This window comes from Sceloporus undulatus, chromosome 1 (genome assembly GCF_019175285.1).
Source record: "Sceloporus undulatus isolate JIND9_A2432 ecotype Alabama chromosome 1, SceUnd_v1.1, whole genome shotgun sequence".
NCBI classification, from domain to species: domain Eukaryota; kingdom Metazoa; phylum Chordata; class Lepidosauria; order Squamata; family Phrynosomatidae; genus Sceloporus; species Sceloporus undulatus.
The window spans coordinates 97738367-97756306 of NC_056522.1; the positions used below are offsets into that span (position 1 = coordinate 97738367).

The following is a 17940-nucleotide window of genomic DNA, read 5'->3' on the forward strand; positions in this document are numbered from 1 at the left end:
AGTGGGCTCTTTCCCACCACATGCATCCTGGCGACAGGAGAAAGAGGGAGGTTGAACAGGCAGGCAGGCAAAGAAAGAGACAAGGAGTGAGATGGGGGGAAAGGAAGAGATAGTGAAAGCTAGCAGGCATGAAGAAGGAGGGAGGGGGTAAAGAAAAAGGCAAGGAAGTTTAACAGGCATGGAGAAAGAGAGAGAGGAAGGAAGGGGCAAAGAATGAGGCAAGGACATCTTCTCTCACAACCATCAAGAGGGTTCCTGCTGAAGAAGAGGGTTTTTTTGGGGGATATTTGCGGGTTTTTTCCATTTTTGCGGGAGTCCTGCGTCCCTTGCCTTGGATTGGGAGACTACTAATGAATATCAGGTGCTATAGGCTATATTAGTGGTACTCAAACGTTTTACCCGTGGGATCCCCTTTACATTTACATGTGGACATTGCTCCCCTGCTTGATCTGGTTTATGAATAAAACTATTTTATTTATTTAGTGTGCATATTTTCATTTGTACATTCATATATATTCATATTTTAACATTCCAAAAGGAAATGATATCATTCAAATTAGAACAGTTTTATTTAAATAAATTCACTATTTTACGCAATGCATGTGTAAATTTTATACATAAAAAGTTTGGGAAGAGGAGGAGGAAGAGGAGGGGGTATCAGGGCCTTCAAGTCTCGTCCCCCCCCCCCCGAGCAACTCATGTGCTCCCCTCCCAGGGGTCCCGCCCCACAGTTCGATAACCATGGGCTATATTCCAAAGCATGGGGCTGGCAAAACCACATCTGATTATTCCTTGCCTAAGAAAAGCCTATGAAATTCATGGGGTCACTGTTAAGTTGAGAGACAACTTGAAGGTACACACACACACACATTTTCTAAATGGTTTTATATCATTTAATGTATGATTTTTAATGGTAATATTTTAATTGTTTAATTATTGTTACTATGTTTCTTTGGCTATTTTTATTGTTGTGAACAGCCTTGGGCCCTACACTAGGAAAAGTCAATACAGTACATAAATGCAGAAAATAAATAAGGATTTAGCTTCATGTGCCATAAGGTGTGCAGACCCCTTCTATACAATCACAGCGTTCATTTGAATAATTTCTGAACAACCTAAATATATCTATGGAAGAACATTTCAGAAGAAAATACTAAGCATTATTACAGTATATGAGTGAATACATATTGAGACATAATCTTGAAAAGGACAACTTGCTTACCTTTAACTGTATTTCTTTGAGTGGTCACCTGTGAAATCACACAAATGAGGTTATCCTGCGCCTATGCAGTACATCTTTGGAACCTTCTACAGTTATTACAAAAGCATTTTGGCAGTAGTCCCGTCCACTCTCCAAGTGATCTACCAGCTCACTTCCCACATAAACCCTCAGTTCCATGGATGCCAAAGCAGCAACCCAGGATCTAAGGAGAGGCAAGACACAACAAGGGGAGGATAGGCAGGGTTGTGTGATTTCACAAATGTCTACTCGAACAAATACATTTAAAGGTAAACAACCTGTCCTCCTTTTTTATTGTCTATGTCTATGTGAATCACACAAATTGGAGACTAGTAAGCTACTAACCATAGGAGGAGGGAGTATCATGACATGCAGGAAAAAAGCACAGCCCTCCCAAATACTGCCTCTATCTGTGACCTTGAATCTAGGTGATAGTGAGATACAAAAATGAGCAGTCCAGTTCATGTGGCGACTCCTGAATGTCCTTCCATTAAGAAATACAGTCGAGACTGCAATCACTCTAGTTGAAATTACTTGAGCAGAAGACAGCTAGCCTACTAACTCATATGCCATATGGGTAGCTGCTACATTTCACTTACAGAGATGCTTTGTAGGCAAATGAAGGAGGAAATAACTCTGGAAGTTAGCACACTATGAACATATAGAAAGTTACAGCAGAATGCTGAAGAGAAAATGTCCTGTTTGAAATGGATAGGAGATAGGACCATCAATAAGAAGGAAAAATATCTGGCCTAACGAAGGTGAGGTTGATCCCTTCGCAAAGCATACCACTTTGCAGCTCTGGCGATTACCAACGGAAGGGCTATCTATCAGGAGCATGATGTGAATGTAGAAAAAGCTAACAATTTCAAGCATTTATTGGACCACTAAAAGGAATCTGAGGGTAGAAGAAGCTACTACCTTCAACCTATACTTGAACCATTAAAAGTAACATACCCAATCAAGGAGGTTGTAAAGCCCTGCAACAATTGAAAAACTGCCTGATCCATGGTGTCAATAAATCAGAAAGCTCACCAAGTCATCAGAAATGCCATGATATGGCTGTAAAGAGATGCTTAACTTAAGACAAAAACAACAACTGAATAAGGTCCAACACGAGTGACTGGAATCTGGAGAAATTTTCTGAAGGCAAAGCAATTGGAGAACTATAGTCTGCTTACTGGCGTAAGAGCATTAAGTGAACAGTTTCTAAGTTCAGCAACTATATGGCTAATGGAGACCAGTAAGAAAAATCAGAGAGAAAGCTTCCACACCATGGACTTGATTGGTTAGAGGTCCACAGAGCTCACTTTGTCAATGGACAGGCTTGGGTTTGGAAGGGGTCTCCAATAATGACTTCTGGAATAATGACTTCTGAACTCCAAATATTTGTAGAGCAGCTGAGAACAGAAACAACTGAGAATAGTTGCTAGAATGTGATAGGGCCAAGCGACAAGTCATCCAGCATGGAAAGAAAAGAATTTATGGCTGGCAAAGCCGTATAACCAGCATGGTAATGCACTTGGCATACACACATGCAAAGAGTGTGTACATTTAAGGGTGGGACATGGAACTGATATATGTATCTTCCAAATAGAGCAAAGGGGACTCATATGGGACAATTACCTCATGATGTGAAACTACATCTCTTTCAACTCCATCATTGTGACCAATTACAGTCATGCATCAGGGGGAGGATGAATGTAAAGTTAACATGTTAAGAGAAGAGGATGGGATTCAGCATCCATTCTTCTTAAAGCTAAACAAAATGGTGAATGCTCAATGCCGATGAAAGAATGAGGCAAGCTCAAGAGAACACAACATGGCTTCAACTGTACCCCTCTAAAAATCATTTCATTTTCCCTTTATTGCCGCTTGAAAAGAGTACTCTCCCACAGAACCAGTCAGTAACATAGAGGGAAGCTGCTAACTTGCAAAGATAAGACTGTAGCAAAGATAACACATTAACATATACATTCCGAAAGAAAGTGAAGCCAGGAATACATGGGGTTTCAGCAGCACTAGCAATGGCTATCCCTGTTCGGGGTCAGGCACAGGATAACCCCATTTGTGTGATTCACAGAAACCACAAAGAAGAACTATAACAACATCTCTGAAATAGGTTACCTGGGGATTATAGTAAAAATAATCTCAAAATAAAGCATCAAATATTTTAATCTCAAAAACTCTGTACTGTATTTTAAGCACTCTCTGGGCATTCTACAGCTACTAATCACTTGTAAATATTTTACAAAATAAAGAGGAGGGGAAATATGAGGAGTTAAATTTTTGTTACTTATTTTAGACATCTAGATATGATTCTCAAAATCTCTTCTTAGCTGTGAAGGCTTCACATCACACATAGGCAACCCAAAGGTTGGAGGTCACTGACATTGATATGACCTCTATCCCCACATTCCCATTTGATGTATTCATCAGCTGTATTCATCAACTATGGAACGACCTGCCGGAGGAGATCCATCATATTTCCACTCTGACAGCTTTTAAGAAAGCACTTAAGATGGATCTCTTCTGGCAGGCCTTTCCAACTTAGTTACCCTTCCCAGATATAGAGATATTTGTCCCCTCATCTGTCTATTCTTCCCTGCCTATCTTTCTGCCTATTTTTTGTTTAATGTTTTTTATGTTTTTATACTATTACTGTTTAATTCTGTTTTAGTACTGGGAATGGGGGGGTAGGTCTAGGGTTTGATGTTTTTTAACTCTATTGTAATTTGATGTGTTTTACTTTTGTAACCTGCCCGGATTCTTTGTGATTGGGCAGGCTAGAAATAAATCATATTATTATTATTATTATTATTATTATTATTATTATTATTATTATTTCCAGTGCCAATTAGCCTGGCAGTGGAAGGAGAGGCATCTCACCACAGGATCAGAGGTTTTAAGCCTTTCTATTCACAGGTGCTGATATGGGTGAAGGAGAATATGTATGTTTGCTGGAAAAGGGGGAGAAGCTTGTTTGTGTACAGACATGAGAGAGGTAAAGAAAGGAGTGGAAAGGTGTCAGCACATGTAGCTTACACATCTACCCACCCCCTGCCCTATATGAATCTATGCACTAAAGAAGAAATTTCAGCAACTAAAGTGTTGCCTTTGATTGAAAGTTCCCCTTAAGGACAAAGAACTGCTGCAGCTCTAGTTTAAATTTATTAAATAAGAAAATGCTAATTCTCAGCATCTTCAATCAAATCACAGCTGGAGACTACAAAAGAGAGAAAGATGGATAGAATCTAAGCTGACAGTTGCTGTATTAGTTGAAAGATTGTAATGGACAAAAAGTGGACAACTTGTGTTGGATTAACTGAGAAACAGTAAGTAGAGAAAGCCCCTCAGGAAAGATTGGAGCCCCAATCTTGCCACCCCACAATTTTGACCTGTTTTACATATAACAGGAATACAATGTTGTGATGAAAGATCTTTTCTTTTAAATCATTAGCATTTAATTATTCACTCATTTAATTATTAATTAATATAAAAAGCTGTATACAGTAGAATTCCCTGGTAGATCTATTTTTACCCATTCCAAAAGAAGCTTTATTTATTTAAACACTGCCTTTTATCCAAGATTTCAAGGAAGTTTATAAAAAATAAAACACATAATCCAATAGATAAAACAAAATGTAACTAAGAAGTACTCTCTATTAAAAACTTGAGAGTTCAAAACACTCAAGGTAGTAAATATGCTTTAAAATGCCTTATTTCCTTGCCACCTTCAGTTTTAGTATTTGTCAGTCTTTTAGAGGAAGTGAATCATAGAATCATAGAATCGTAGAGCTGGAAGAGACCACCAGGGCCATCCAATCCAACCCCCTGCCATGCAGGAAATCCAAATCAAAGCATCCCTGACAGATGGCCATCCAGCCTCTGTTTAAAGACCTCCAAGGAAGGAGACTCTATCACCTTCCGAGGAAGTGCATTCCACTGTCGAACAGCCCTTACTGTCAGGAAGTTCCTCCTAATGTTCAGGTAGAATCTCTTTTCCTGTAGCTTGCATCCATTGTTCCGGGTCCTGTTCTCTGGAGCAGCAGAAAACAAGCTTGCTCCCTCCTCAATATGACATCCTTTCAAATATTTAAACAGGGCTATCATATCACCTCTTAACCTTCTCTTCTCCAGGCTAAACATCCCCAGCTCCCTAAGTCGTTCCTCATAGGGCATGGTTTCCAGACCCTTCACCATTTTTGTCGCCCTCCTTTGGACACGCTCCAGTTTCTCAATGTCCTTTCTGAATTGTGGCGCCCAGAACTGGACATAATATTCTAGGTGGGGCCTGACCAGAGCAGAATACAGTGGCACTATTACTTCTCTTGATCTAGACACTATACTTCTATTGATGCAGCCTAAAATAGCATTGGCCTTTTTAGCTGCCGCATCACACTGTTCACTCATGTTCAACTTGTGGACTACTTGGACTCCGAGATCCCTTTCACACGTAGTTTCATTCAGCCAGGTGTCACCCATCCTATATCTGTGCATTTTATTTTTCCGCCCTAAGTGCAATACCTTACATTTCTCCGTGTTGAATTTCATTTTGTTAGCTTTGGCCCAGCTTTCTAGTCTATTCAGGTCATTTTGACTGTAGGTCCACTTCAAAGGATTAACATTCAAATTCTTCAGATAATAGGATGGAATTGAATTTAGAAGTGTCTCTTAATTTAACATTCTAGATGCATTTTGTCTTCTAAACGGAGCGTATAATAGGGGAAAAATCACATATGATTTACAGACCATGAATTTGCAGGCTTATTCATTTTAATTTAAGAGCAGTGGTTTCACTGGGTACAGTGGAATGTCATCTTCTCTTCCACTAGATTAAATGGGAAAGCTATATGGATCACTATGAGTAAGAATCAACTGTCATGCAAAATGAATTGTTCAGTAACTGTAGCAGTGTGTACAGGTTCTTGTTTTAAAAAGATAGACAAAGATGAAGAAAGCAAATCTCAATTACTTTAATTCTGTGGTCATCAGTATCTACTATAGTGGCTACCCTGATCAGTACAGGATTCCTCTTGTCAACTACTTCAAGTTTCATATTCTTCTGAAATCCATGACATGGTTTCTACAACAAAAAAAGATAATTCTAGTTTTAGTTTTATGACTCTGGATACCACTTTTCTATTTTAAAAAATACAATAAAAATTAATAACAGTAGTGATTATCTTTCTAAACCCCACCAAAAATACTGATTATTTTTTTGTTCCAACATGTCTGATAAAATCATTTTAATTAAACTAAATATTCAAAATATCACCTACACCTAATTAATCCTGTGTGTGTGTGTGTGTGTGTGTGTGTGTGTGTGTGTGCTTTCAAGTCATCTGTTGAGTTATGGCACCCACATGAATTTCTTAGCAATTTGTTAGGCAAGGAATACTCAAGAGTTGGTTTTTGCCATTTCCTTCCTCTGAAATATAGCTTATTAGCATAACCAGGGCTGACCACCCTGCATAGCTTCCAAGATCAGATGGGATCTGATGCCTATATGCTACTTGGGATAGGCCAATGAAACCAATACTCAATTATCCTATTATTATTTTTTAGCACTGATTTTTAATGTGTTTTCAAGCAATGTTCCTTCCATTTATTTTTCAGTACAGGATTGGTTCCATCTCACATTTATTTATTCCATCCCTCATATTTATTCCATCTCATTTAACAAAGTACATGTGTTTTTTAGCATTACTTCTTTAATAGAAAATCTGGTAACAGATGCAGAAATAACATGAAAAGAATTGGGTTAGGTTCCTAAATCACAAAAAGGAGTACAACATGTTTAAGTAACCTGCTTATTCAGAATGAACAATATGCACATATGAAATGAAACAACTAGTATGGACAGGTTGCTTACCTGTAATTGTATTTCTTCGAGTAGTCATCTGCAAATTCACACAAATAGGTTATATCTGCGACTGTGCAGTAAAGCTCAGAAATTTCTAGAATCACTGGGCAAAACTAAGTTTGCAACTTTTTGGCGGTAGCTCTGCCTACCCTTATAAAGCCCTTGATGTTTCTGCTCTTTCCCCAGTTCCATAAAGTACACCACATAGCAGTGACAAAGAGAATTTAGCAATGAGCAGGACACAACTGAGGGGAAGATGGGCGAGATTTGTGTGAATTTGCAGACAACCACTCAAAGAAATACAGTAACAGGTAAGCAACCTGTTCTTCTTCATGGTCTCTGCGAATCACACAAATGGGTTTGACTGCAAGCTTCAGTCAGTAGAGGAGGGAGTGTCATGATACAAGATGTAAAATTCAAACAAGTTGTATTTATTTAACAACAATAAACTCTTGAACTTAAAAAGTGCAACTGTCAGAATCATTTGTCTTAAACTGAAAGCATATAGGATATAAAATATATTTGCAATGTCATTTGTAGGTTTCAAAGACATATAAGAACAATGTAATTGTCAGTGTAAACTTCCACAGTTTCAACAGCATATACAGAACATGTAATGCAAAAAGTACATTTTAATGCAAACCTGTCAGTAACACTGCCCTCCCAAAAGCTGCATCCTGTCTGTCCCTGGTGTCCAGCCTGTAATGTTTGATGAAAGTCAATGGATGGGACCAGACAGCAGCTTTACAGACATCCTCCAAAGGCACCCCAGTCAGAAAAGTAGAGGATGTTGCTACTGTCCTAGTTGAGTTGGCCTGAACCTGAGCAGGGAGAGTTCTGAGAGTTCATAACACAAATGGATGGTACCAGCCACCCATTTCGAGAATCTCTGAGGAGTTACAGGTAGTCCCTTTTTGGCCTCCAAGTAGCACACAAAGAGTCTCTGAGAGTGCTTCGAACCAAAAGTCCTGTCCAAATAAAAGGTCAGTGCCCTCCGAATGTCCAGGGTGTAGAACTGTTGCTTGGTATCAGTGGTCAGGTCCAGGGCCAAAGTACGCAACACAGTGTCCTTGTTAATGTGGAAGGCTGATACCACCTTCGGAAGGAAAGTAATGCCAGTATAGAGGACCTTTACCCTTGTGAAACCAAAGGTAAGGCTGATCCATCTGCAAGGCACAAAGCTCGCTCACACGGCAAGCAGAGGTGATGGCCACAAAGAAAGCTGTTTTCCAGGTCAGAAATCTCAAGTCTGTAGTTGTCATGCTTTGCTGACAAGCAGGAAAGCACAAGGTCCAAGCTCCATGCCAGTGTTGGTACCGATGATGGAGGGTGAAGGTTGTTGAACCCTCTGAGGAATCTATTTACCAAAGGATCCTAGAAGAGGGAAGGTCTGCCTTCCAACTGGTAATGTGAGCAGATAACAGACAAGTAACATTTTATGGACGTGAAGTACAGTCTCGAGTCATCAAGAGTCATTAAAAACTCCAAGACCATCAGGACTGAAGCATGGGATGGAGAGAGGTCCCTAGTGGAGAAAAAGTCCAAGAACTTCTTCCTACTTGAACTGGTAGGACCTCTGTCTAGAAGGCTTCTGGGCAGCCAGGATGACCAACCATAGCAAGTCAGGTAGTCTCTAGAGATGGATTCTCCACGCCACCAGGAGAAGCGTCTTGATGTCCAGGTGCAAGATGTGACTTTCGTGTAGGGATAAGGAGGTACAACCTGAATGGGTGGTATTTCCCTCAGGATAGATGCAGGAGGGAAGCGAACCATGGTTGTCTCCGGCCATCACGGCGTGATGAGGATGGTGTTGGACGGATCTGATGTCATCTTTGACACGACCTTCACGATGAGTGGAAATGGAGCAAAGGCATAAATCATCCCATCTGATCACTCAAACTGGAAAGCATCTCCTAGAGAACCCAGCGTTTGGGTTCAAGAATAAAACCTTGTACAGTGAGTGTTTTGAGGAGAGGCAAAGAAGTTGATCGCTCCAGATGTGAAAGAGGTAGGCTACCGTCTCAGGATGGAGTTGCCATTCGTGGCATGGGTTGGAAGATCTGGTGAGCCAGTGTGTCAGTTCCTTTTCCTCCCCAGGGAGGTGGATAGATTGAAGGAGGATCCTGTTGTGGCTACATCAGTCCCAGATTCGAAGCGTGATCTTTAGCAATATCTGGGACTATGGCATGAGCCATAGCAACATGGAGAGCCATAGCAAGCTTCTTTTTATCATCTGACATCTTGTCCAAGAGTGGTTCCATGATCTCCGTGAGATGCTGGACATAAGCCCCCTTGCAGGCTGAATAGTTGGTCACCTTGAGGTTGAGCACTGCCAAGGCATAAAATTTCTTTTCCAACCCTTCAATCTTCTTATTCTCCTTATCCGAGGGAAAGAAGAAGAAGTTCTGGAGATGAAAGACATCTGAGCTCCTTCAACAATTGCCGAGTATAGAGCCCTGGTGGCGCAGTGGTTAAATGCCTGTACTGCAGCCACTCACTCGAAACCCTAAGGTTGCGAGTTCAATACCAGCAAAAGGGCTCAAGTTCGACTCAGGCTTGCATCCTTCCGAGGTCGCTAAAATGAGTACCCAGATCGTTGGGGGCAATTAGCTTACAGTTGTAAACCACTTAGACACTGTTAGTTCAGCATGGAGTGGTATATAAATGAAGCTGTTTGTTTATTTGTTTGTTTGTCTTGGGGTGCTCGAAGAGGCAACTCAGTCCAGATGGTGCAATACGACATAAATGCTTGATTTTCATCAAGGTGGAAGCAATTGTTGCTGGGATGGACCAAGAGCGCATGGCAATTTTTTCCAGCGAAGGGAGACTCCCAATGGAGGGAGGAGCTGGTTCAGTGCTGTGGATTCTCCATTCGATAGGATGTAGAGCATCATTGTCAATGCAAGACTTTATTATTATTATTATTATTATTATTATTATTATTATTATTATTGACCTTTATTTATAAAGCGCTGTAAATTTACACAGCGCTGTACATACAATCTTTTTAATTGGACGGTTCCCTGCCCTCAGGCTTACAATCTAAAAAGACACGACACAAAAGGAGAAGGGAAAGGTGGTGGGGAAGGGGCCTCTCTAGTAGGATAATACATATAAAATACATAGCAATACAGGAAATGATTCAATAAAACAGACAACAAAAGAACAACAAAAAGCAAGTGACTTTTTGAATTCGAGTTTCAAAAAAATTGACTTTTTGAGTTCGAGAGCGTTGGCCACATGAACAATATAGTCAGTGAAGGACCGAACATCATCGGCTGGAGAGGCAGAGTCCAGCTCCACTAGATATTGGGGTGACAGAGATCTCCCAACATCCGAGATGAACAATCTGTGCAGTATCGACTGGAATCACGATGTTGGCAAAAGAGACGGCTGGGGTCGGAATCCATGCCTCTGGGTCTGCACTGAAGGCAGCAGATGGAGCCCGGATGGATGGGCTCTTTATGGCTTGATTTTGGAGTGGGGGAGGCAGAATGGGCACATTTCAAAAACAAATGGTCAGAGGGCTTATCCTTCTTGGGGTGGGAAGGCTTGTCATAGGAGTGCTTGCATTTTAAAGCCTTCCTAGAATCCTCACTCCAGCCCTTTTCAGCCCTGAAAACCTTGGGGTCCTTAGAAGACTTTTCCTTAGGCCTTTCCATCTCCTTACCAGAGGTAGAGGGATGAGCAATCGAAGAGCCCTCCAGGGCCGGAGCAGAGGCCAGTTATAGGGCCTGATCCCACAGAGCTGCCTTGAATTTCAAGTCCCGATTCTTCAAAGCTTGAGCTGCCATGGACTTGCAAAGAGAACCATTCTTAGGGTTATGTGCTTCTCCTAAGCACAAGACACAGGAATCATGGCAGTCAGAGATGGGAATTTTAGCCCCACACTTGCTTCATTTCTTGAAGGAGACCATAATAAAAATCAACGTAGCCAAATCACAAAATGAAGAGAATAGCCCAACAGTCCAGTTTTCAATCATCAGCAAACAATATCCAAGGGAAAGTCTGATAAGAATGGTCAAAAACAATGGCCAAGATTAAGCTTTTGGTCAGCTTGAAAGGTACAAGTGATTCTAGAGTGAAGTTCCTTCGAGTTGCTAGTGCAGCGGACGAAGGGAATTGGGGAAAGAGCGGGAACACCAGGGGCTTTATAAGGGTGGGCAGAGATACCGCCAAAGTGTTGCAAACTAAGTTTTGCCCAGTGATTCTAGAAGTTTCTGAGCTTTACTGTGCAGGCACAGATATAACCTATTTGTATGATTCACAGAGATCACAAAGAACAAATATATATTTTAAACTAGTAATTTACTAATATACAGTAGGCCCTTGATATCTGCTGGGGTTTCAATACCCCTTGTGGATACCAAAATTTAGGGATGCTCACATTCCATTAAATACAATGGTGTAATAAAATAATATAAAATGGCAAAATGAAGGTTTGCTTTTCGGAATTTATATATTTTTATATATCATATATGTTTACTTATAATGTGTGTGTGTGTATTCAAACCATGGATACAGCAGAGGATCAGCCATATAGTCATTATATAGCTTTAAAGACTACCAGAGAATCTGTTCATTGTTCTATCTTAAATCTCCTCAAATACTAAGACTTAAGAGCACTTAAGTGAAATGGTGATGCTAACCATTTTGGACTTTACCCAGTAGCATTACTAGGTGGATGTGTCCTGCACCGAGTAACAGCCCAGAAGAGGGGTAACAGCTAGTGGGGCCTCCTCCCACTGTGGGGTGAGAAGGGCCAAGTGGTCTCTTCCTGCTTTTGCTGCACAGCTGCCGGTGGCGCAGTGACAAAAGACAAACATATAGCAGGCTGGTGTGCAGAGACACATAAGAGTTTTATAAAACAATGGCGGGATACAAACCGCCGCTTTGCGGCGGTCCCCCGTCGGCACTGTTTGCTTCGCGCGGGAGCCGCAGCAGCCAAACCGCGCGACTCCCGCGCGGAGCAAAAAAGAGGCTCCATTTCGGAGCTTCTTTTTGTGGCGCCTCCATGACGTCGCGAGGCGCCTGGCGCGGACTCGCGACGTCATAGGCGCCGCAACACGTCTGGACGCTGTGCATCCTGTACGTAAAGATGGCGGTGCCCATGTAAAAGGGGCGCCGCCATCTTGTACGTATAGGATACGTACTAGGGTTAGGGGGTGCGGAAGCACCGCCCCTTCCTAACCCTAGTACGTATCCTATACGTACTAAATGGCGGTGTGTATCCCGCCAACGAATGACGGTGCGTCAGCCCTTCAGCCACTTGGTGAAGGCTATCATATCCTCTTGGCTAAATGCAGGTCCTTTCAGGTTTCCTCATAGGATCTTCTTCTTCCCTAAACATCTTTGTTGCTCTCCTATGAATCCATCCCAATGTATCTGTATCTTCCTGTGCTTTTAAAAGGTCAGACTATTGATGGAAGTAACTATATGAAATACAGTTCAAAGACTGTGGCATCTCCACAGGATGGCACAGGGAAAATAGCAGAAGAAGGTAGTCACTTTCAGGCAAGCACTAGGAATATTTTTAGGAACAAAGGACCTGATTTAGTAACAATGTGGAATCATGGGACAGATGAGTCCAGGTCCAGGTCCCCAGTGTCATTTTGGTCCTGGTCAAACACTAGCTGAAACAACAAATGACACATTTTGGGGACAGGACTCCTATGTCATCCCTGTGTGGAGAAGATTAAGGGGAAGTGAAGCACAGCATGCTATGGTGTTGGGAGTTGGCTGAGCCCTGAGGTCAGGACTCAGCTGATACCTCAAGATGCTGGCAGAGTGTATACAAGTATATGGCTTCATCCTTCCTTTCCTTAGGCAAAGGAGAAGCATAACAACTGAGATACAGCTTCAAGACCAAGCCCTCACCACTCTCTCTTTTTGAGGGGGTGTGGCTTCCAAGATGCTAAAGGCCTTACTTAAGGCCCTAAGAGCCAGATCTAGTCCCTGTTGTTGTATGTTTCCCAGAGGTCTCCAACTGGCTAGTGGAAATAAGAGAATGCTGGACTAGAATGAACTTTGATCTGATTGAGTAAGTGTTCTCTATTTAGTAGTCCATTACTTTGTGCATCTACAGTTCCCTTATTCATTCTTTTTCCCCTGTAGAACACATAAAGGGGCCAGGATGAGTGAAAGAGAAAGAAAACATGAAAACCAATCAAATTTATATATTATATTCCATCATCTCAATCAAAGAAAGAAAGGGGAAGGGGAAGAGGCATGTTCAAAACTTTGCTTTCTATTTCTTATGTAATTGCTCATGTTTTTGTTTGCATTAGCAACTGAAGAAACAGATGGCTCTCATCAGGGAATGGATTTGGTTGGAAGTCTCACAGCTGCTGACCCCTAAAATAAATATCATGAAAAATATATCTGAAATGGTTGTATACAAATACAGCAACAGGCAAATAAGCAACCATGAGTCCACTGATCACAGGGCCAAGGATAACATGTGCAGCAGCAGTGGTAACTGATAAGCAGGATAACTTAAAACCATGGATATTTTTCTTACCACTTTAAAAGCCCTGGCAGGTGCAGGTAATGAACTAGTTTCTTCCAGATATTTCTCCCAAGAAAAATGCTTGGCCTGTGGATAATCTAAAAGATCAATAACGAAACAAGAATTAGATAATGCAAGAAATATATAATTGAATTGATATTTTCCAGAGTTGTTTTCAAAGAAACACTTGGGCTAATCTCTTGCAGCATAGAAAGGTAGAAGGGATAGGAAAGGAAGAAAAGGAATGTAGCAGCACCTTTGGAACTAATTGGTTTTTATTTCTGCATAAGCTTTTGTAGATTTAAAGTCATGCTCAGGCAAAAATAAAACCCAGTTAGTCTTAAAGATGTTGCTACATTCTTTCCCGTCCCCCTCCCTTTTTCCCTTCCATCATTTCAAAATAGAAATAAGTATGATTTCCACTCCTCTCACCCTGTGAGGCTCCCTGTGGTAAGGGCCATGTGTTAGAATCATAGAATCATAGAGTTGGAAGAGACCACAAGGGCCATCCCAGTCCAATGTTCCACAAGCCATTCTTGGGACTCTGACACCTCATCCGATGGCAATGTACATTTCCAATTTTTCACATTCTTTCACTTTCACTGTCTTTCTTTTCTTTTCTTTCTTTCTTTTTTTCTGAGTTGTAGATGTCTGAAGTGGAAAGCCTACTTGTAAGCAGCTGTTTATGCACTACCCTTCCAAGTCCAAGAAGTGCCAGGGGTATTTTGTAATCTGAGCAGAAAGGGCACCACACTTAGAAAAGGTGAGGTGAGACAGCTTCCCCCCATGGCTCAGACCACCATTTTGGGGCATTTGCATCCAAAGCATGAGTGTGGGCCTAAAAGGCACACATTTCCTCAACAATGGAACTAATGCTATGGTTCTGCTTCCTGATTTGCATTTGATTGCCCTGCATGTGAACAGGAGACCAGAGACAACAAAAGCAGGAGACCTTCTTACAAATATAGATAGAACAAAATATAGTTCATGCCAGACACAAAATCCCAGCTATAAAGAGAATGAACCTTTTATTGCAGGACATATAATGCCAAAGTATCACAGAAATCCCACTGTGATTTTGGGCAGATAAACAACAGTCACCTAGAGGCATGTGCATTTCAGATCTTAACATTTTACAGAGCTGCATACTAATTTGAAGCTATTAAGAGTTATTTATCACATTTTAAATATAGACAGCCATCTGCCCAGCCGGCAATTTTGGTGAAGTTGCTCTGAACAAAATTTTCTATACCGTACATAGAGAACATTGCTTCAACTCATGGGGGGGAAATACTGTATCTGTGGGGAACCCAATCTGAACTCCCCCTGGTTATAAATGCCTACTGTTTAAAAGGTAACAGTTTTCAAAGAATTGCTTTTTCGAGTGACTCATACTATGGTAGTGAATTAAACCATTGATCTGTGTGGGTTGTTTTACAGCTTTTGCTACTGAGAAGCTACAATTAATTCACTGACAAGTTAAATATTTATGGTACATTAAAAGGTTGTCCTATAAGTATATTTGATGTATAAGTGTTCCGATTTCATCCTGCAAGGTATTACAATCAGCCACAAACTTTTGTGGGTTTAACTTCTGCAGATTTGATTATCCGCAAGTTTGTAGCTGCTGCTTAACTAGCCACTGTGTGAGCTAAAAAAAAGCCCTACAAAAGGCCCTATATCTGAGAGACCAGGAAAAGCCATAGAAATTTGTGCCAAGGACTCTGAGCCACAGTCTACTTGGGTCTCCAGCAATCAATGTGAGAATACTTCCAAAGCTGAGGGAGAAGGAATGCAACCCCATTTCGAACACATGGTTGACCCAGGTCCCAAACCCAAGAACCACCAAGTGCATCTACCTTACTGGAATCCAGCCTCAGTTTATTGGCCCTCTACCAGATTAATAAAGCCATCTAGGCACTGGTCCAACCCTTGCATAGTCCCATCTGACTCGAGAAGAGGAACAGCTGAGTCTCATCAGTGTACTGATGGCATTTCCACCTCAACATTTCTAGTAACTACTCATTAGAACTATTGCACTATGAAGTGTACAGAAGAGTTGTTTAGTACAGACCTGGCGGGGTTACAAGTGTCTTCCTATGTTCTTTGCACCACCCAACTGGATGAATATGTGGACTCGCTGCTTCACACCTGCAGATAAAATAGTTTTTTAAAAAATGTTATTGGACATTTAAAGTATAAATGCAAAGAAAAAAGAACACACACAAACACAAACACACACACACACACAGAGAGAGAGAGAGAGAGAGAGAGGAAGGAAGGAAGGAAGGAAGGAAGGAAGGAAGGAAGGAAGGGAGAAAATATATAGAACATGGACAGAGGCTCAGAATGCTAGGCTGTCCATATTTCCAAAAGTACTTTTTCTTGATGCCTATAAAATATACATTCATGTGCAGATAAACAGGAAGAACTTCTGACCACTGAATAGTGGATGGTGCGTGTTTATCTTTCCAACCTTGGAGCGCAGACAACAGGAAAATAAAATAGGATCCAACCATGTTACCATCAATCAGATTCCAAATCTTGGTAAAATATAATTTAAAATAAAATTTAAAAGTACAAAGTTCTAATATTTTTCTAATATCAAATTAATATATTGCAATTAATGCATTAGTACCCATTACCCAACTAGAAAGGGGAAACTATTGAGTATATCCACAAGGAAGCATTTTCTGTATTATAGCATCACCATTTAGCTGAAGTAGACAATGGCCTTGAGCAGATGGGCCAAAAGGAATGGCCAGAGGCCACTCCCGCCCTGATTGGTGTGGGACTGTAGCAACCAGATGCTGCGGTCCTGAGGCCACCCGTTACTGCAGTCCTGAATGGGTTGCGGCAAGGTGTGGATAAAATCAGCTCCTTTTGCTGCTGGGTTTGGGCTGCCTTAGGCAGCTCCACCGCATCTTTCCTGCGGTTTTGGGGTGTGTGTTGTCTAATCGTCACGACTTCAAACCATGCAGAAGGCACCCCCCCCCCCCGTCTTTTCAGGCCAATGCCTTTCTTAAAAGGTGTTGTGGCCTCCAGCACACCTAAAGCTTCAATTTCTGCTGAGCCAAACATAATTTTATAATGCATCTGCAGATAAAATATTGATTAGTTTTTATTCCCACAGCTACCTTAATTGTAATTTGGGTTTCATCTAAGGTGTCTTATAGTCAGTAGAGCATACATGAACAGCTGGATTTCCTGCTACAGGGAAACAAATTTTGCAATAGCTTCTCAGAGTGAATTTATTTGACCATATTTATCTTGGTCTTTTAGGAAATGCTGAAAAACAGATTTGTTAAGTAAATACTTGGCTATAGGGGCAGGGTTTGGCTTAGAAAGGAGTCCAAGCATAAACCTTACTATTATTTTTTTAAAATATCTTTTGGTAGCCCATGTCTTACACAAGAATTCACAAACACACATACACACACACACTAATTCTAATCAGCATTCTTGCTTTAGTTGCTTGAACTTAAATTTACTCAGTACAGTGATAATCTGACCAGGTATTTACAAGCTTGGGTAGAGATTACCCAGCTATTTTATTGCTATTATTTTTTGGTGCTTGTAAGGTATTTTTAGGATACTGAAAATATCTCCATGGGGAGGCAGGAAATAATTTTAACATTAATTGAAAATATGCATGTTAAAATAGTTAAACAGCCCACAGGACCTAATAACAATCCCAGTACTGTTATTAGGAATACTTAAAACTTTAAAAATAATAATTCACATTAGCAAACAAAACATAAAAGAATTTCAGTCTGTACTATTTCCCTATCTCCCAGGCCACCCTGATTTATTTCTGTTTAGTAAAACCAGTTAGTAATCTAGTAATGCAGAAAACATCTTATAGCCCCATCTAGTGTTCAGATGTAACACTCACAGAAAACAATATGCCATGGTAAAACAGCCATTTCAGTTGCAAGTACTATAGAGGGGAGAGAAATGTGAGAGCAATAGCTTTTTACTGAATGTTGAATACTTTCATTTTGAGCTGATGAAGTCATCCCTGGGGTAGTCATTAACTACCCCAGGAAGAAGTGTCCTACCTCATTACCAAGCCTTTTACTTCTGCAACTACTCCTTGGAAGAATCATTTACCTCTGTGGTTTCTGGATGCCTTACTAATTGTTGACTAAAGGACTGTTAAAGGGTGGCACAAACTTCAACAAACTCTGTAGTTGCACATGGACAATTCATAGATATATAGTTGGCCCTCCGTTTGTGTGGAGAATCTGTTCCGGACCTCCCCTCCCCGCAAAAATGGAGGCTCACATGTATTCAAGCCTCATAGGCTTGAATAAGGCACACACA

General features: G+C 41.0%; 1 protein-coding gene across 1 annotated transcript in view; it reads right to left on the minus strand.

Annotated features, from left to right (window-relative positions):
- The window catches only part of L3MBTL3 (L3MBTL histone methyl-lysine binding protein 3), a 108918-nt gene that overhangs the window by 35331 nt on the left and 55647 nt on the right, over positions 1 to 17940 (minus strand). Inside the window, 3 exon segments of the mRNA XM_042444750.1 lie at positions 6216 to 6326; positions 13627 to 13712; positions 15689 to 15765. Coding sequence (XP_042300684.1) covers positions 6216 to 6326; positions 13627 to 13712; positions 15689 to 15765 — 274 coding nt within the window.